The sequence below is a fragment of the Athene noctua genome, chromosome 6, assembly GCF_965140245.1.
Source record: "Athene noctua chromosome 6, bAthNoc1.hap1.1, whole genome shotgun sequence".
Lineage (NCBI taxonomy): Eukaryota > Metazoa > Chordata > Aves > Strigiformes > Strigidae > Athene > Athene noctua.
The window spans coordinates 36,154,360-36,176,534 of record NC_134042.1 but is presented as its reverse complement, the minus strand read 5'-3'; the positions used below and the strand labels follow the sequence as shown (position 1 = coordinate 36,176,534).

At 34.8% G+C, this 22,175-nt stretch overlaps 1 protein-coding gene across 3 annotated transcripts in view; it reads right to left on the bottom strand.

The window, feature by feature from the left end:
• Positions 1-22,175, bottom strand: part of PPP4R4 (protein phosphatase 4 regulatory subunit 4) — a 75,125-nt gene that overhangs the window by 32,864 nt on the left and 20,086 nt on the right. For 2 of the 3 annotated variants that reach the window (XM_074908592.1, XM_074908593.1), the window contains exons 3-7: positions 16,751-16,853; positions 8,481-8,628; positions 7,721-7,794; positions 5,524-5,630; positions 2,893-3,000 (exon numbers count right to left, since the gene is read on the bottom strand). In XM_074908592.1, the coding sequence (XP_074764693.1) occupies positions 2,893-3,000; positions 5,524-5,630; positions 7,721-7,794; positions 8,481-8,628; positions 16,751-16,853 (540 nt within the window). The remainder of the gene's footprint in view (positions 1-2,892; positions 3,001-5,523; positions 5,631-7,720; positions 7,795-8,480; positions 8,629-16,750; positions 16,854-22,175) is intronic. The other variant, XM_074908594.1, reaches the window with a different exon arrangement.

Here is a 22,175-nt window from a genome sequence, read left to right as displayed (position 1 = left end):
ATAAGCGTTGGGACTGTAGTCACATTATGCCTTCAGCATTTACCAAAAATGTGCTTATTTCTGTTTATTTAATTATCTTTATTTTCCTATACCTATTCATCCTCAACATGAAATACTGCAATAGTTTACATACTTAAAATACCAACAGTTCACCATTTCTTATGAGATTAAAGATTAAAGCATCTAAATCATTGGGAATGGACCAGGCAAAAGTCTCAGAGGGAGAACAGTGTATATGGATACATTAATGATAAAAATAAAAGTTGGGTAAGGAAGAGTTAAAGAAAAATATACAGAATGGACGACTAATTGATAACTATGTATTTAACCTATTAAATTGGGTAAATTGCCAGTAATACTGTCATTTCTCACTGCATATCACCTATCTTGTTTTAAGACTTTCAGCTCACAGGTATAATAAATGCAATTTAGTTCATTTTAAAGACACTAAACAGAATGAAGAAAGTGTTATTTTCTTTCCAAAATGGTCACTTACTAGTATAAGATATAGCCACCTTGTTACATACGAAAACAACTTTTTTGCTTCTTCTTTCACACTGCTTAGTATACATTGAACTTAAACAGTATTTGGAGGAGTGAGGAAAAGGATGCAAAGGCACACATTTAGTTCCTTTTCTAACACCTGGCTGTACATATACCTATCTTAAATGTAAAATAAAACTGCTGAAAGCAAATTCACACAGATTCCAACAAACTGAGTGCTTCCTAAACGCTACCACCAAAACTATTTTCTGCTTCTCAATAGACTGAGCCACAAGGCAAGGAAATCTGTGCAGCTATAGATTTTTACAACATAAGAATATTTCAGTAATATCTGAAGGGAATTTTCTCTAACTATATGCATATCCTAGATAAGAGTTATTTTATTCAGAATATCATGCTTACACTATTTAACAAAAAAACAAACAAAACTATTTTGCTGTATTATGTGGCAGAAATAATTTCCAAAGCCAAATTCATATGATTAATTCTTGACTATAGCGGAGTTTAATTGAAAATGTTAGAGGAATCCATGGAAATGCAGACAGTATCTCAAATAAGAGACCAAAAAAATCTCATGGGATTGAGCAATAACAAATGAGAAAAGAGGAAGGAAGGTGATTGTGATAGACAAGAACATGTGGCCTAGGAATGCTTAGGGGAGAGAAAGGTAGGACTACATCCTAAATCAAGACTCAGAAATCAGGGGGAAAAGACGGGGGGGGGGGGGGGGGGGGGCGGGAAGAGGAAAAAATAAATTATTTGCAAACATGTTTCTTTGCATTTCCATTTTGGTGGCATCAAAAATCTTCAAACTAGTATGACAGAACCGTGTCTCCCTTCAAAACTCAGTAGTTATGGAAAAAAAACCAAACTGGTCACTCCCTGAAGATAAACAGTACCCTCTCTTTCACTCATCTTTAATCTTCCATTAAACAAAATTCAATTTTAAGATATAGAGATATACATGAGATACATAAATACAGTAAAAATAAATGCAAGCTCAAATTATTCAGTAATTCAGGTTAGTAAAATGCATGTTAAATTTCCAGTTTTACAAATTATCAACAACATTGACAAATACTACCTTAGTTTTCTGTAATCACAAGTTCTTTTAAATTCAAAGCCAATATGGAAAATAAAAGAGTAACTTTACTGAGATGAGTAATATTGTGTTTTCACATTATTCACATCCCTTGAACTTTTGCAGGACAAGGACCTTGCAGAAGAGGTGCCTAAAGCACATATATAAAAGTATTTTGTATGCAAAAAAGACAAGTTTATCTAGGAATCTAGAAATTACCATCCTGCATGACCTTACCAAAACAAAGTTAAATTAAGTACTTGGCAGTAATACTTGGTTCTTGCTGTGAATATTCATTCCTTATATCTGAGTAAGCCAAAACACTGCCTAAACATACACTTTTCCAGCATTCCATGGCTGTGAAATAAATCACATTGCTTGAGGAATTTCTGGTGGTTTGTTTCTGTTTGGTTTTTTTAATAACTCAGAAGCTAAACCACAACATAATTCTCCATTAAAAAAAAAAATAAAATCACAGCCACAGGGAGGCATCTTTTCCACAAACACAAGCACTAACAAACTGAAGTGCATATGTACTGTATCTTTCAAATTACATTTCAGTTTCAGCCTGATTCTTGAATTTTCTCATAAATTCACAATATTAAAAGCCAGAGGGACTCCTAAAATCTAATCTATGCCCGCTGTGTAACACAGGGTAGGGAACCTTACTTGATAACTTCTTCCAGTCTGTAAGAGAAGTTACTGCTTTTTTTTTTTCTTCCTGACATAGTTACAGATAGACAGATCTGGAATTTTAAAATATTTGTTCATTCACAGACCAATCCTCTGTGGGTAGTTGGCATGTTCTATTTATTAAAATAAAAGTTCTAGACTTTTTCTATTCCTGTATGTGCAATATTGAAGGTCTTCAAGCTTAGAGTAAAAGTTGATACTGAACTGAAATTTGCTTACAAAACACATTTAGCATCCTTTCACAAAAAAATGCACAGTAATTATTAGAAACTGCTAATACTTGCCATAATCCTCTTCCATTTTTTAATAAACCCAATGACATCAATGGATAATTGAGATGATTTCAAGAAGCTATAGATGAACTCATTATTTACAAAAAAACCTGTTGTTTGTATGGTTCAGCAATTTTACTATCAGAGAGAAAGAAAAAAATCTGAAAATGGAAAAGAGCCAACTGCAAACAGCCGATTCCTAAGAACACATCTGTACACTCCAAATTCATTACTGAGTATGCATGAATTAAGTCAGAAATCTTAAAATGAGTTTTTAGGTTACCATTAGATATTTTAGAGAAAGATTTTGCATTTAAAAGCAGTTATGCAAACTGTACTCACCCTATTCCTTGAGCTATATGTTCCAGTTGCCGACACATGCAAGTTCTAACTTCATATTCCACATCCTGGCACAGTGATTTTACCAGTGGAAGAATCTCTCTTTTAATACTAAAACCGTGAACATTCTTTATTAATATATACAGAACAACAATATACAAAATCCACTCTGTAGTGGATCCACTCAAATTTTACCAATATATTACTTCTAATGGCAATTTTTTATTAAACTAATTTATCACACATGGTAAATGATTTTTTTTGAGTAAAAGAATACTGTACATCAGATGCAAATATGTGCTACAGAGAAAGACCAAAAGGATTATATACAGTCATTATAATTTGCTCATATTTCACCTATCTTTTTTTTGAACTACAAAAATAGTAGGTAGGCTTAGAGTTGCTGTCGTCATTTAATAACCATCTTCAGTACAATTTTGAACAGCCACTGTAAGAACACAAAGAATTACATAAATGGAAGTGCAAATCCCAATTAACAGTCTCTAATACCTCATCTTTGGTATGCATGTATCGCCAAAGTGGTATTTGGGAAGTAGAAAAAGACTAAGATTAAAAGCTTCAGTACTGCAATGCCTTTATGCAAGTAGACCCAAGTATTCATGTTAAATCAATGGCAGATACAAATAACTATTTTGAATTATATTTAAGTAAAAACACATACCACAACTTGGCAGAATCAGCCATTGTGTTTCCTTTCACTGCCCAAGATGCTGTCATAAGTATTCATAAAATATCTCTATCCAAATCCTTATGTTGTTGCAAAACTCAAGAGAAATAATATGAAGACATAGACAAGCAAATTTTCAAGCCAGCTTGCACAGCCTCCACTCATTCCAGTGAAAATTAATTTACTTCTTACAGAAAAATTTGGCCTCAAGTTTCAAAACTTGTACAAAGTCTTGAGAGTTTGGCATTTTAGAATATGCTGAAGTAGTGATTACTTCCAAAAAAGACTTGGTTTTAACTAGCTGTTCGAACAGAGGGTTGAAAAACTGGTGTTCTATTCCAAGGTCAGGACTTTTTCAATACTCTAAAATAACCTGGGAGTCATGTGAAATTTTAATTATAGTATAAATTTTATGAGTAAAATGGTGCCATTCTGAAGAAGAATATGAAGATATGCTTATATATTGCCTGATCCTGAGGCCAGACACATCTCCTAAGCCTATACCAAGACATCTCACACAAGGAGAATGAGAGTGTGTCATGAATCTTACTTAGCCTGTCACATCCTAAACCAGCAGATCCAGATCTCTTTTCAGCCCTCTAAACTGCACTCAAAACCCTCTATCAGTATGTCCCAGAAAATTCTCAGCCATCTTCTTAACATGTAGCTTCTGTACAGAAATGGTGCTAATATAGGTTCACTGAAATTAGGGATTTCCTACTTCTGAAAAGCAAGGAATCATATTAAAGAAACACCACAAAAGAAGGTATGATTACATGAATTTATTATGGCTAGCACTATTATAATCTCTCATAAGATTACAAGTAATCTGGAAAGTCACTTTATTTTCATGAGACTGTAACATCAAATAAATAAAAGCAATAGTGATTCTGCCAGAATTCTACAAATTTTGAAGATAAAGATTTGAAGGCTTTGATAACAATCTCAAAAAATTCTCAAACTTTCTCAAAAAAACATGCAAATTAACTTCTGCATGCCCAACAAGCATAGTCTACATAGCAAATGAAGGTGTAGATAGCTTCCTTTTGGTTGCTTCTAGTTCTTTTTTATTGGAAGAAAAAAATCATAATTAAAATAAATTTATTCCTAAATGTCTTGTCATACGGTCCTGTTGTTCATCTTTTCTGTTATACTGAATTCTTGCATTTTGGGGCAGATCAAAACCATTATTAGAGCAGACTTCCTCAGCTCAACAGGGTTTCTGTGATTTTAGTACATTTCTGGATTTCTTTTCTAATGCAAAATCACATGTGGCCAATTGCCTGGATAGGAAACACATTTGGTGAAATGGTCCTACTATCATAAGACTGGATAAATTGTCCAGGGAATGTACAATACCAACAGCTTTGGGCAGTTTAGTTATTCAGATTTACTTCCATCGTTTCCCTCTTCAGCACCACTGTCCAGACTCACAGACATTAAATCTAAGAGCTGGATAATATCAGGCAACAACAGTGGCTCTTGATACACCTCCATATAATTAGGGATAGAAAAAAAATATATATCTACAAGTTATATTTGGCTAGACAAAAAAAAAAAAAAGTTAGGAACAGGATTCTTCTTGTTATAACAAGAAACTCTAAGGTAATGAAGTTGTCTTTTGTCTTTAAATTGCAGAGAAAACCACTGTTTGGCTTACTTCCTAATAAGAAAAACAGTATGGAAGAATGGCATGAAAATGGTACCCATTCAAACCTGTGGAAGAACATATAAACTGAATGATAAACCGAGGAACCAAGACTAATTATGCTAGTTACATAATTAACATTTTTTTAATTATTAATTAATATCTAGATAAAGGAATCTGTAAAAAGAAAGCATTTAATTTTTGCAATAAAGTCTACTTTTTTGTAGCAATTTTTGCCCACTAACAAAGAAATACCGGTATATACTATGAAATGAAAATATATGTACAGTCTACTTACATATGAGCTTCAAATTTGTTAGCTAATTTTCCCATGATTTTACAACTAACTAAGCGGGACTGAAGTGTTTGAGAAAGCTGTGCTTTGGAAACAAGTGGATTCAGGATCTATATGAAAGAAAAAAGAAATATGAATGCAGAAATTTAAGCAGTAAATAACATATTCCTCCTCTTAAAAAAAATATCTAGAAAAACATACCCCAAATATCATCTACCACTTTCAGGGAATTAATCAGTACTAACAATAATGATGCCTATGTACATTAATAGTCTACTGGAAACTCATATTTAATATTCAGTGCTAATTATAGCATATTAAGCCCATATTTTGGCCCAAATAGCAGTTTATGATTCACATCACAGCCACTGTTTTACATCTGTCTACTTGTGTCTTTATTTTGAGACTAAGCAGTGTATGAATATTTATAGCTATTAGCTGGTAATTTTCACAAAAGTTGTTAAATACATTCCTGCACAGTAAAAAAAAATAGAGAAAGAAAAAGGAAGCCTCTCTGAGATTCCTTCTCATAAGTTTTCTCAGGAAGCACCTCTTTTGATATAATGTTTTGAGGCAAAGATCCCTCTCAATTATGCATACTTTGGAGATCTGAAGGGAAGAGGTTTAATTTCCATACAGATGGAGAAAATCTGCATATTTATTGGAGCTCTGCTGTCATTTGCTGGATCACCTCGATATATTATTTTTTTGCCCAGAAATAATCACAGAAATCCAGGTGCCAGGCCAGGAGAAACATTACAGAGAGGTTTCTCCTGTAGTCTGCCACAGTTCCTCACTCAAGCTCTTCTGCAGAGCTCCACAACAGGAAAACAGACAGGGCAGGAAAGTCCAACAATATTCTAAAAGCATTTTTCTTCTCCTCTTACCACCCTAAGGAAAAACAGATCACCCAGACTAGAATTAGTACATTAAGGTATGCTTCTAACTATAATGCTGCATAAAGAAACATATCAGTAGTTATCTACAGTCTGCATATTACTTATGTGGTGTTTGAACTATGACAGCAAACGCACCACGTCTATCCCAGCTCCACTTACTGACCTAGACACAGTCTCTCCCATGAAGTGCCTGCTGCCAGAGACAGGATAGTGGGTTAGACTGACCTTTGGTTTGAGACACACACCTTTCCTTATGTCCTTGAAATCGATGATTGTCCTATGACTTTTACTTACAAAAAAATTAACTAGAATATTCCAAGTTTTCTGATACAAAGATCCTTGAAGTAACACAAAAGCATCCTTTTCTGATTCAGGTTTCTGTATAGCTGCTGAATCAACACTGCTTTATCCTGAACAGTTTTCTTCCCGAAGCGAATTTTTGTGGAAACTTAAAAATGTGATCCTGGAGACAAATCAGGCAAGAAACTCCATCTTGTTTAAATGGCATCTTTAAAATTACACTACAGTTAGATACTGGAGGTGATAGAATAATTTTTCTTTTTTTCTTATGACCTAACCTTTCACCATTTAGAAGTTTATGTTTTTAAACAGTGCTGGGTTTCAATTACCCACTAATTTTAGTAAGTATTTTTATAATAAAGAATCATATATTTAAATTTACATATTGTTTAAAATTATAAACACAGTAAAATACACCCATTGCAAAGCTTTTAAACTTAACAATGAAATATGAATACTTAAAACTGAATAAATTAGCCGAGTAAAGGGAAGTGACATTATGACTTTGCAATAGATTTCCTTCCTGTTTCTTGAGCTACACAGTGAAAAACTAAGTGTTTGCAAGGCATTGTTTTGGTACATCAAGAACAACTGAAATACACAATGAAATGGATCTCTAGCATTCAGTCCCATTTAGCAGAAATCAGAATTTTAGTCCAATAGCAAACAAAATGTAGTTTCTTCACGAAGACACAGAGTGAGATACTATCCTATAAACCAAAACAGGATACATAAGAGTATGTTACTGAGAATACTAAGTGCAGTGGAAGTGTTACAGTAAATAGTCTTTATTTGCAGAAGAACGATAAAATTTTTTAAGGTGACCTTCCTGCCTCACCTTTTAGCACACTCCTCTCTTACAGTATGTTGCACAAGCATTACTGTTTTCACAGGCACAGAACTGCCACAAATCTTACTAAAATAAATGAGCCTTGCAGGAAAATACAATCTTACAAAATACTACTAACTTGTTGTTAGCGTAAGTGGGGGAATATTGTTACCTCATGTCTGATAGTCTCTTTTGGTAAAGCCTCTATTACAGCAAGAAGGGTTTCTAGCCATGCGTTGCTGACACCTGTTAGAAAGAAATGGGTTATGTGTTATGTTGTACGTACAACAAGTATAACAAAACACACATCAGTTTTACAAAATTGGTTCTCACTTCCTATACACACCTCAAGGACCTCTGTATCTAAAAGCCACAAAATTAACATTCAAGACTTCAAACTAAGAAGTAGGATAGGTGAGAAGCAAATTCTGTCCCCATTTCTTTTATCTTTTCAATTGCTGCAAAATGTAATAATGATCCTGTTTGTTTTGAAAAGATAATTCCCCTCATTTAGAAGTATATCCTTTTTTTATGCTGACTGAAACTTTCTAGTTTTACATGAGGCCTTTTTTTTTCCTTTGTATCATAAATATAGTGTCAGAGTATAAGAAAACTAATCATCACAGAAGAAATGTCAACCACCCTCCCTACATTTTCTCAGCCACAAAATTCTGATACTTCAGTAGAAGCTCGAACTCAGTAACAACTTCAGGATTTAGTCCTTCAGACAAAGTGGTTTTGTTTGCTTCAATCAGAATTACATTTATATATCAGTATGTTAGTGGTCAGCATGCAAAAATCTTTTCATTCATGCAAGTCTAGATACAAAGTCACAGTGATTGCACTCACTGCTTTACACAGTATTGTACGGTCACTAAGGAAACAAAACATATAGAAGCAATCAGTCATCTGTATAGTCGTCCAGCCCTGACCTGCATCTCTGTGTTCCAGGTTCTGGAGAATGATGTGTAGGAAGGAGTGGGAGTACGTATGAATGGATACCGACTCCTCTTGCAGAACAGTCAAAAATGAAACAGCAGCTGTTAACTGCATTTCCACTCCTGCAACGTGCAGCACCTCCTGTATAATTACAAATTATATCAGTTTAAAGCACGAGGCAGAAACGTACTGAAAGAAGATTCATATTTTTGTATTCACTTTTAAGAATGAAAATGTAGCATCCTCGGTAAACTACAAAATGGTCTGTAAAATTATTTTCTCTTAACAGCAATTACTTGGAGATATTAAAATCTCTTATATTATAGCATGAACCTTTAAGGAAAAATAACGTTAATGACAATATTTTTTGTGAATTTGTTGCATTAAAGCATACATGTAGATTTTTCTGCTTTGGAAAATGAGAGGTAAAAACAGACCAGCCAACAATTACGCTTCTGCAATTTATGCACATGAATTAAAAAGAAATATTTCATTCATCCAGTGAGAGATACTGAAATAGCAGAAGGCAATTTAAATTTCATCCCTTGCCAACTGACATGGAACACAAACGAAAATTTATATATAAGTGTGTGTGTATATATATATATATATATTCTCAAGAATAAAGCAAGATGTACTAGAATATTTATCTAGGTAACTCAGCATTTATTAGTACTTAGCTTTAACATATAAGAATATAAGTAATTAGGCCATCTTTAATTCAAAAGTTAAACAAAGATAATATAGGAATATTACTAAATTTTCTGAATGAAACAAAAAGGCAACTTAAATTTCAGACTTACGCACACGCCAAAGAGCTTGCAGGATGCAGTCTATGACATAGCATTCATTGTAAGTATGCACGTATCAGCTAGGTGAACATTCCATTTGTTTACTTTTCTAAATGCATCTCTACCTCATGAGAAAATAAAGTGTATTATTCTACTACTAAAGCATTATACTCATTCTACAAGTGATTCCAAACTCAGTAAGAATTTAAAGCTCATACTTCCTAAACACTTTATATGTGTGGTTTTGTTTGGGTTTTTTTAAAGTGCTTGAGATGAACAGTGTTTTCTCAGATTGCATATCAAAAATCAATGATAAGCTGATAATTTAATTTTTTTAAAAAAACATGATAGATCAGTTTAAGTAAATATTCATTATACACCTAGGTATTATATAGCAGAGGAATTTTGCTGAGAAAATACAGTTTGCAGAGAACATCTGAGAAATTTAGTACTTCAAAGCACCAAGAAGTTTTCATTAGACAACTGTCAACCAGTTTGTGCATGCAAATATATAGTTAATTATCTGATTTCAAAGAGAGCCATTACTTATCGAACAGCTGCCTCAGTTTACAGCCGTGTATATTTGTGAAAGCATTCTTCTCTGTGCCCCTCCTCTCCCAAATGAAAAAAAAGAAATAGCACTGCAGTTTACAAATCAAAGTGTGATAAAATAATTGCATTCAATAGCCATGGAAACCGCCCTCTTGTTATCTCCACAGCCTACCTCTGTCCTTGTTCCTTCATTGTTATTACAACAGCCATTGCCAAGAATAAGGACACCTAACAATTTTGTAATTTGAATATTTCTGGGATCAGAATACCTGTGCACACTGTTCTAGGATTTTGGTTTACATATCCAAAATAATCAAAAGAACTATCTACACTCTGTACATACTAAGATCACACTGCAGACCCGAACATAACAGAGTTGAATTCAATTTTATTTATGTATTCTCTTTGTATGCAATGCAAACAGAGTTACTTACCATCAAATAAAGTTTCCAAATAGTCTCCTCCACAGATCCACACAACTCTGGATAATCATGTGTGAGAACACATTCTCTGGATGTGTCTCCTCATGGACCTCGGGAGACACTGAAATGTAAATTTCTAGATTGCTTACACACCTGCCTGCATCGATTGTTGCACTCAGAACTCTATAGTTCCACATATGAAAATGTACAGGTCTCTTCATTCCAATTGCACTGAACTCAAGTTGAATGACTTAATTTACTTAATATAAATGTATTTATTTTGAAAGTAATGCATTTTTATCCATGTATAGACATGGATCCTCCACAGATTCTCACTCTGGAGGAAAAAAAGCTTTCCCTGTCTGTCTTATTCAGCCAAGCATATTTAACAGAATTTAAAGGTATTAGCATGTTCTTGAACTATCCTAATGCCTGCAAGTTAAACTCAGGCATCAAAACTTGCAGAATTTAGAAAGCCTGGTTTATTCCATTAATTAGAAAACAGAAAATGCACCTCTAGTTTAATGCACTCATTTATGTCCTGCAGCAACAGAATTTTCTTTAAAGAATGCTGCAAGCAGAAACATAGCCAATCGTTTTTTGTTGATGTGACAGAAATCTTCACTAAGGACTAAAAAGACACAGAAATAATGGAGATTACAGAACCTCAAAGATACAATGAGGATAGACCTTAAAATAAATGTTAGGTATATAAGACAGCATGAAAATCAGTCTACACTTGTTAAACTATAAAAACAACTGGGGAAAAGAAAAGCTTTCAAGGGGAGACTGATATATTACGAAAACAGGTAACTGAAAATGAGTTTGGAACTAATCAGACAGCACCAAATAATGCTTGATGTATGCACTTCAATGAGAGTAGTCATAGTTTTCTGCAGTCACAGCATTTGGAAAAATCTCTTATTAGTCAATCAGATAGATGCCTGCAATCTCCCTCCACTGCTTTCAGTGGCAGTGCCCAAGGATGGAAAATGGGGAAAATACTAACATAATTTCAAAGGAGCCATTTGGTGCACAACAAGAAAGCTGAGAAGAATGACTAAGCTTTCCCTCAATATGCATTTCAATGACTTCCAAGGTTCAGGAGGAGGTGCATGCAGAAATCCAGAGAGTGGGGATCTCTACGCAAAAGGACCCATACAAGGATGCCACTTCATTTTAACTGTAGAATTTTTTTAAATATTTAATAATCTCATTCCTATGCTAACATCTAAATGATATACAATGTATTTATTTTATTAGCATAACCAAAATATTGATACCCAATTTAACCATTACTTAGATCCGGCATATTTATTGACGTAGTGTATGTTTGATTTTGCTCATCTCAGACCTAAAACACTTATGTTAAATATATAAAGGGTCTTTGATATACTTTTAATTTAATTAGGTTTCAAGGAATGATAAGCAATTTGCATATATCTATTCCAATATTTATTTAGAAAAGTAACCAGGTTTATCAATTTTTCACAAGTGAAATAAAAATTTGTAATATATCCAGCCAGAACACTCCTTACATTTATTTCTTCCTCTATCTGTTTCTCCTCAGCTCTAATAAAAACAGTATTTATTTTTACTTTGGGTTTCTGCAACTATGCTAAATAAGTATACTGGTTTCCCTACCCAGTTATATGGTGACGATACTTTCAGATAAATAGCACCCTGAAACTACTATACAACTCACTGTTCATGTGTAAATTTGAATTCACAGATTATTTTTCACAATCTACAGAAGTGAAACCAAGTGCAGTAATTTAAATCAGATTATTTCCCTGCAATGCCAGACTACATCTGCAAGACTCTGATTGCAGTTGAGTTCAATTATGCCTTTATAGACTCTAACAGTTTCCATTTAATGTTCAGGACTATTCCTCCAATACAAACAAGGATAAGAAAAAAAAAGGTCAAGTGGTTAATGATGCCAAATACTGTTTTGCAGTTGAAAGTGCAGTGAATATAGATACAACAGAACAGTTCTATTAGAGATTAAATAAATATTAACTAACAGAGCACCACTGAAGAACCTGCTTTATAAGAGTATAGCCACAGAAAGAAATTTATCTCATACATTCCATAAAGTCTCAATTTATAAATCTTAAACATGAAAGGAACACTTAGATTTAGACTGACTTCATTCTATTTCACTCTTTTACCTCTGCTTGAGCCCATTAACTCAGGTTTCATTTAATTCATCATCTAGGAAGGCATTTAGTTTTAATTTAAAAAACACTGCAAGATGAAAAACACACTATTTTCCTCCGTTATTTGCTAAAAAAAATTGATTTATTATTAATTGTCTGCTTCATTTCTAATATTTCTGTCTTCAATTTCTAACTCTTCTTTCTTCATATACTGTTTTCAGTTGAATGTCCTTTAATATTATGCAGGAAGATACTTTTACAAAGTAATTAAGTACTACCTGATCTAAACAAACTTTGCTCAAACTCCACCATTTAAGTATTTTCCAGGCCCTAGGCTCTGATCATGCTAATGATCACCCTTTAAATTTTTTCTCCATTCCTATATAAAAAACCTAAGACTAGAATCAAAAACTGTACTCCTATATTATACTTTTTATTAAAGGCAGAGAAGTAAAGACTACCACTTCTCCACACCCTGACAAATAAGGGTAAAAAACCCCCTGAGTTTCTTATTACTCCTTCATTTCAGTAAGAACTCTGCTCTCAAAGCAGAAACACCAGAGGAAAAAAAATTGATTCAGTATGTTAAACAGAAAATTTTTTAAAACTTTTCTTGAAGCCTGTAGGTTGGTTTAGGAAAGAATGCATTATGAATGTCAGCATAACATCTGGTAGTAACTGCAGAAACTTGGTTTAAACTAAAGGGTTTTCAATTACTTTGTAACTTCAAGTCATTCTTTTTTCTGCAAGCATTTTTTTAAATACATATATATATATATATATATTCAAACAAAATTCCTACTGATCTGCATCTTATAGCACAGAACATGATAACAAGTACTTTAATGTTTTCTAAACTGTCAGCCTGTACCACTCCTCAGTTCTGAGGACAGCTATTTCTTGTCCATTTGCGAATTTAAATAATCAGCCAAAAGCTGGAACAGCTCCTCTTAAGAATAGGAGTCTCCTGGGCTCACAGAAGTTTCAGGAGATAATATATGAAGTTTACAGGTGATATCTGATATTCACAGAATGGCTGAGGCTGGAAGGGTCCTCTGGAGAACATTTTGTCCAATTCCTCTGCTCAAGTAGGGCCACCTAGAGCCAGTACATGTCCAGACACCTTTTGAGTATCTCCAAGGAGGGAGACAACCACCTCTCTGGGCAAACTGTGACAGTGCCCAGTCACCCTCACAGTGAAAAAGTGTTTCCTGGTACTCTGAGGGAACCTCCTGTATTTCAGTTCATGCCCACTGCCTCTTGCCCTGTCACTGGGTACCACTGAAAAGAGCCTAGCACCCTTTTTGCATCCTCTCCCTTCAAGTATTTATATACATTGATAAGATCCTCTCCAAGCCTTCTCTTCTCCATGTTGAACAGTCTCAGCCCTCACAGCCTTTCCTCATAGGAGAGATGTTCCAGTCCCTTAATCCTCTTCATGGACCTTCATTGTACTCCTTTCATTATGTCCATGTCTCTCTTGTACTGGGAAGTTCAGAACTGGACACAATGCTCCAAGTGTAGTATTAGAACAGAAAGTGGAGTAGAGGGGAAGGATCACTGTCTTCGAACTCCTGGCAATGTTTTGTTTAATGCAGCCCTGGATGCTTTGCCACAGGGGCACACTGCTGGATCATGTTCAACTTGGGGTCCACCAGGACCCCCTTGTCTTCTTCTGCAAAACTGCTTTTCAGTTGGGTGGCCCCCAGTATATATTGGTGCATGGAGTATTACTGAGTACACCTACCACATGGAACTTAAGACTCTTCTGCAGTAGGGCTTGCATTTAAATATCCTAGAGAATATTGCTAAGTAATCAGTTGAGGACTACATACATATTTGTTCCTCACCTTTCAGTCAATCAATTCATAACAAATGAGCAGAATGTAACTCATTACATTATTTTTTCATAAAAACTGAATTGTCCCTTGAGTAGCCTCTTTCTTAAGATTAGGACACAGAGGTAGGATTCACTTTAAGAACAAATCCACATGCAGTAAGAAATATGCCAAGTAATTTTTCCTTTTTTTCTGGAATTCTTTTATTAATAGAATGTTACAGTAGCTGCCTTGAAAAAAAAAAAAACAAAAAAAACCAAAACACAACAAACAAACAAACAAACAAAAACAAACAAAAAAGCTGAGAGATACATATCCAGACAGCTTTTCAATAAAATAAACAATTCATTTCTTCAAAACTTCAGCAAAGAAAACAATGAATTATAAATGAGAAATTACTGAAACAAACAAGTATTATTCTGGCATGGGCCCAATTTGCTATTCAGTAATCATCTCCTCTGTAGATAGAAAACTGCATAACATAAGCATGTGACTCAGCCATCTCACGTTTGTTACTAACATAATTATATACATTCTTACACCTGGCAGTGAGAATCTGATACAGATATAGGAAGAAAACTCACAGTAGCTACTACAGAAGACTTTTTCTTCTCATCCCTAAGGTGCTTGACACAGAGAGGATAACATAGCTGAGAGGATTCTTAACATAACTCAAAGTTCCAGTTCAAGGTATTTTAGATCATGAAATACATATTTATCTTAAGTCAGTAACTAGTCAAACTCCGTCTTTCTGAAGTTAGTGATCCAAATACTCTTCTTAAGCATTAGTTTTTGCAACAAGAAAATGACATTGCTGTTGCCAAATTGCGTGAAAAAGAGAATTTTAAATTATATGGGGAAAAAACCTTTAAATTCTACAGCATCCTAGTAAAATCATGACTGAATCACACTACTGAAAATGTCAAATGTAGGTCTAAAAATTTTGGGGGAAACTGAGTCTGTCCATAATGTTATGAACACAACTCAATGCTCTGAAATAAATTTTCTACAAGAAACCCTAGTGACTTTTACTTCTTTTCCCACAGAGAGCACAAACATTCGAACAGCTACTAACAAACACAATGTTCCTTTAGCTGACAATTTGTATAAATTAGAACCAGGTTTATATGAGTGATCAATTGCATGAGGTCAGGCCAGAGACTCTTCTAAATCAAAACTTTATTTTAATCACATTAAAACTGTCAATAGTATCAGTAGAAGACTGATAATACACTGACTAAATGAAAAAAAAACTCAAAAATTTGCTGTTACCAAATAAACTTTCAGATATTTTGACAGCTAAAACCCAATGTATTTTTCCACTCATCTGGTAGCTCTGAAAACCACTGAAAATCACTGGAAACCACCACTAAAAAACAACCACTGAAAACCACTCTAACAGGCATGACAACATAAGCAAAGTCTTAATTCCAATTGTAGCCTTACATAGAGTTATTAGTTATTAGCTCTAGAGTTATTAGGCTTTGCATTTGCATTTGTGATGCAATTTGTTTTTATTTGGCTGAAGATGCTCCTTAAATTAACTTTTTCATTTCTTCTAGGCAAGGGGCCATACCTGGGGCAGAATGGAAATACAGAGATATTTATCTTACTTAAAATCATAGAATGGTTTGTGTTGGAAGGGACCTTTAAAGGTCATCTAGTCCAACCCCCCTGCAATGAGCAGGGACATCTTCAACCAGATCAGGTTGCTCAGAGCCCCATCCAACCTGGCCCTGAATGCTTCCAGGGATGGGGCATCTGTCACCTCTATGGGCAACCTGTTCCAGTGTTTCATCACCCTCATCATAAAAAATTTCTTCCTTATATCTAGTCTAAATCTAGCCCCTTTTAGTTTAAACCCATTACTCCTTGTCCTATTGCAATAGGCCCTACTAAGAAGTCCCTCCCCATCTTTCTTATTAGCCCCCTTTAAATATTGAAAGTTTGCAATAAGGTCACCCTGGACCCTTCTGTTTTCCAGCTTAAACAACCCAAATATCCTTTATATAAACATAACTGTATATAAAATCACTGTGTAACATTACGTGGCCAGTATGCATCTACCACAGCTAACAATGACTTACTAAAAATGTGTAGGGCAACGTGTGAAACTTCAGACAGCTAAAAGCAAAGTATACTTTTTGGGACAGCAGCATGAAAATCTTAATGTTTGGATGGAAGGAGATTGAGAATATCAAAATGAACCATTATGATTGGCTGATCCTCAAAAAAAGAGTTCTCAAAAATCTGTCAAAACACCGGTAAATCTTTAGGATATGTAAATAGTATTCATTCTGCTTTTTTTTTTTTCCTGTGTAACATTTAAAAAAAAAAAATACATGCAATACTTTGTAAATTCACTGAATTGTGGAAGATCTGCTGGACATATATCTCCTAGAGAGTGAGTTTGCAGTAAAAGATGATTTTTTTTGCCTTTGTTAAAATACTTATACTGGCAGATAAAATACATTCAAACCTCATTACACAAAACTTACTCTGATTTTTGGTAAAACCCGACGAAGTGTGTCTGCAGGATTCTGTCGCATGAGGACTGGAAGATTTGCCACCACACTTGTTCCTTGGACATCCTGGCCAGAACTTACAAAAATATATATATACAATACATTACTCTCTATGATGGTTACAAGCTCACAGCTTTCATTAAAAAACCAAAAAAAACACAAAAAACAAAAAAAAACAAACTGAACAACAAATTCACACTACCCAGGTTATTCATATAGTAAGTTGAGAGAGGCCTTAATTTTTGTATATAATAAGTAGTAGAAAACATTAAAAAAATCAACCATAAAAGCTGTTATGTATAATTTCTAATATGGAATATTCTAATTTTTAGTGTGGCTTTGGAAAAAAATATAAAATGCTTGAAAGATCTTTTCACACTGGATGATCAAGGCAGTAGTTTTGTGGGAGCTTTTATATGTTAACAGCACAAGTGATAAAGCATAGGAAGGGGACAAATAGAAGACATAAATGAAAAATGCACTCAGTGTACAACATTTTAACAGAAGTCTACCATTCCTTCCTTTATGCAGGAAAAACAGATGTATAATCAAATGTATACTGACAAACATCATTAAAGGAGGATGCAAAAACTTAGTTAGATTGCAGATCTTATACCCTTTTCCTCATCCTGTCTTTCAATGGTATCCCACAATTGAAAAGGGGAAAAAAAAAAAAAAAGGATGGGAGGGAAACGGTAGACAGGAATGAAGAAAAGGCATGAGATGAAAACCAAAACTACCCAAGTGGATAAACTAGAACAGAATCAGAAAGAGTCTGGATGCCAAAATTAAAAATAAAACTAAACATCAAGACATCCTTTATTCTATTTAAATGCATAAAATCCATTTTGCTAAACAAATTCAGATTTATTCCAACAGCTAAGCAGCTCATTTTTAAATAAGCACACAAAGCTCAACTGTACACATGCAAGCATTTTTCTTAGTGTGACATTACAACTAAATGTACAGTAGGATTATAATTTTAAAAGAACTTCATAATAAAACTACTTTTAAATAGTTCCATATGCCTCTCCCCATCCCATCGTCATTCGAAGTTTTCTTAGTGAAGCATATGAGCTCAGAAAGGGAACTAGGTAGACAAATTGGTCAGAAGACAGCAGTTTTACAGAGTAATTTTCCAGTTCTTTTCTGAAGTATATTAGGGAATTCACAGTGAAGATATAAAGCTTTTCTGCAGTGTTTAGAGCTGAAAATAACTTTACACATTCCATTAATGCTCTATATCATCCTCAACATTCATGTCTTTCAGCAGATGAAATAAAATTATAGGTACAGTCAGGCAGGCCAATTTAGATCCATTTTGTTAAATGTATACAAATGTGCTTTTAAAAATTAGGAAATGTTTATATAATAAGCAAGAAGGAAAAGTAAAAGCTTTGGTTAAAATCAACAGACACTAAAATAGTCCCACAGAGATACTGTACTATCCTACTGGAATTTTTTTTTTCTTTGCACACTATAATTTCCCAGTGAAAATATTCAAACAACAATTAGGTATCACCAATATTAACTTAATCATGTTTAGCAAACTGCAATTTCAGTATATTTAAGAAATAAAGCATTCTTCACTATCCTCACAAAGATTATTCTCCATTTCAGAAGGCAGTACATTCTGGAAGATTAAGTGCAGGCTGGAAGGCAGGAATTCAGAAATTAAAATTGTCTTTGCAAGGTGGAGAGTCATACACACCCCAGTTGATTTTTGAGTTGGATTTCCATTCTACAGATGGGTGTAATTACTCAACTCACCAACTACGAACTATCACTCTATTTAAGGGTCTTAACATGAGAAAGCCTCTGCCCCAACAAAACATTCCTCTTCCAGAAAGAGTAAATCTTGCTACAGCAGATATGTCTCATTTTTTGTGAGAATTACACGAAGTACCTGTTAATTTGAAAGTATGCATCTAAAGCATACACGATGGATTTAACCTAATCTTAGATTGCACATTTCCTCTTCTAAGATAATTTTTCTTTAAAATCAATGGAGAGAAATAGGACTAAGTAAAAAGTAATTTATCTCAGCCTAAATAGATGAGATGGACAGTGCCCCTGAAGTGCCTGTTTCTCTCTACTGCCTGTAAAGGCAGACACAGACTAGCTCTCCTGCATGTCACCTGCACTGTAAGTAAACAATGCTCCTGCCCACAGAAACACATTACAAGGTTTAGTCCTACAGGCATTCATGTTTATGCTTAGCTTCGCCATTGCAAGTAGTACCATTGATTTCTCACATAGTAATGTATTAGAATCATAGCATATCCCAGATTGGAAAGGATCCATAAGAACCATCAAGTCCAACTCCCTGCTCCTCACAGGACTACATAAAACTAAACCATATGCCTAAGAGCATCGTCCAGACACTCCTTGAACTCCAGCAGGCTTGGTGCCATGACTGCTTCCCTGGGGAGCCTGTTCCAGTGACCAACCACCCTCCCAGTGAAAAGCCTTTCCCTAATGTCCAATATGAACTTGAATTAACATCTTTAGAAATGCTTTTGTGATTATAGCACCTAACTCATAGAACTAATCTGAAACAAAATAAAACATTCCTACTTCCCTGAGTTCCAGAGCAATCAAGAAGTATCCCATCTCACATTTAGTCATGGCAATAATTGTTCTAAATAGTTGCTACATACGACAAATGCCAGGAACCAGTACACCTTATACTTCAGAAAGGTAAGAACCCAAATAGGAGAGTTATCATAAATTCTATGATGAGTACTAAGTGAGACGAAAGCTGTGAACACTGTACTGAGGTTAGCACACATTGCTGTCATCAGGGCTGCAACATTCTGACCCGCTAAGCAAATTCTGGGAATCATTCCCAGTGTGGAGACGTCACCTTTATTGTGCCTATACATTTACAACAATAAAGAGAAAACAAAATTATAGCTGGAGATGGAGCTCAACACAAATGTAAAAAAGCCCCACTGAAATTCACAGTATCAGTGTAATAACAAAAATAATGATTAAAAAAACCTCAACAGGCTGAAAACAAGACAAATGTTACATAATTTCAAGGTTAAGAGTAAGAGACTTGACAAAAACCAATCACCATTTCCTGTATTTTTTGAAAATGGGTTATCTTTTCTCTTGGTTTATACCTTACTTTAGGAATACAGAAAATACTAACCCAATACTGTATGTTTTTTAAAATACAGTGTGTATTCCAACTGAGAAAATGTATCAGTATTATTATATTTTTTTTAACTCTCTGTTAAGACTACTACTGATGTAAAATTAAGATGATGTGACTTTCTTAAAAGTATTAGGAACCAATTTTCTGACTAGTTACCATATACACCCCTCTATCTTTTTAATTGTTGTCTATAAACACAAGAATGTTGGCAAGTTTTGACTGAGCAAAGCTATACCAAAGCCCTTTTTAATGCCCTTCAAAACCAGCAAGAACGGATGAGAGGTACAGATTTTTAAACCAATTTTAATATTAGCATCCCTGAAATCTTATTTGGTAAACATGTATGAGCTCTCTCAATAAAAACAAGTCTCCCAGTAACATCTAAACTCAGTGAAAGGACAGTATTCTGTCAACTACTGAAAATCAACTTAAATTAATGATTAATAACTGACCTATTTACAACTTGCAATATTTTTGCATTATTCAAAACCATTTTATTATCTAATTTAAATCCATGAATATTAAAGTATTTTATGTTTATGGAAGATTTCTCTGGGTATCACATACTTATTCCAACAAAGCTTTAAAGCAGAACTGAGAAATCTAGAGCTCCCAGAGCAGAAAAGGGTCACAGGGTGGATGAGGCCCACAACGTCTTATGATACAACCTGCAAGAAAAACATGCATGCCTTTGTATTATCCAGCAATAATGTAGAAGATCAAGGTAACTTGGAGAAGCTATTTAACAAAAAGTTTTATTCATTTTGTATCAAGACGGAAGAAATCCTAACTGCTAAAAAATGAAACCAAAATGCAACATTTATCCATCAGAAACATAAAGAAAAGGGGAGCATTTCCCTTTAAAGCAGAAATGCTTAGTATCTGGCCTGCTGCCAGAATTAAGAATGTGAAGCAGGAGGCATTTCAACACCTACACAGCCTGTAATTTTCCAACTGCAGAAGATTTTTCTCCTATTTCTAAAGGAGCCGTACCATAGATTTTCTTTAAACCTTAAAGACTTCAGGATTACAGTGAATTATTGCTAAATGCTCAGATGTAGACATTTTTGTACTAATAAATATATTAAAATAAGTGCTAAATCTTTTCTTCAGAGTCACAGTAAGCTCAATGTAATGAAGGTGCTATTCCTTTATTAACAGTGCTAACTATAGAAGAACTCAACAGAGCCCTATACTTAGAAGCAATTTAGCTCAACCTCTTTTATGCTAGCAAAATCCACATAGATAAGATCATTTAAATATAAAACTTCAGGACTCATCTTCTGAGTTTATCCTACAGAAGATCCCAGTGACTTTATAATGCTGGGAATCCTCAACCAGGGGGAAAGCTCTCATGCCTGAACACTTCTGTCCTAATACATACTGCCTCTGCAAGACCAGCTGCTTGCTGCCAGCCTCTGGTACCAGAGCTGGTCTAACTACAAGGCTCACTGAAGAGCTGGTACTTCTCAAGCACAAGGGTAGCACTAAACCTCTCCCTCTAGCCCCTACATTTGGTTTTACTTGTTTTTCTACCCTCTACATTATATTTGAGATTGCCTTGAGACTGAAGCAAATCCTCCTAGAAACCATTTACAAACATACAAAGGACAAAACAGGGACGTTGAGTAGTCAGGTTTGGTGAAAAGGAAATCATGCCTGAACAATCGACTTGACAGCCCTCTATGACACGACTGGCTTGGATGGTAGAAGTAGTTTAACTTAATTTAGCAAGGCTTTTGACATTGTCTCCCATAATATCCTCATAGATAAACTGATGACGTACAAGCAAGACAAATGGAAAGCAATGTGGACTGAAAGCTGGCTGAACTATTGAGCTTAAAGGGTTGTCATCAGTGGAAAGGCAGCAAGCTGGAATCCAGCCAAGAGTGGTTTACTTCAGGCACCTACACGAGGGGCAATATTGTTTAATGGTTTGATTAATGACCTGGATAATGGAACAGAGTGCACCTTCAGCTAGTATGCAGATGACAAAATCAGGAGGAGGGCCTGATAGACCAAATGGTTGTGCTTCCTCATCAAGCTGGAGAAACAAACCAACAGGGATCTTACAAAGTTCAACAGCAGGAAATGCAAGAATAACCCCCTGCACCAGTACAGGCTGGGGGCCAGCCAACTGGAAAGTAGCTTGACAGAAAAGGACCTGGAGGTCCCAGTGGACACCAAGTTGACCAGGAGCCAGCAATGCATTGTTGTGGCAAAGGCAGCTGACAG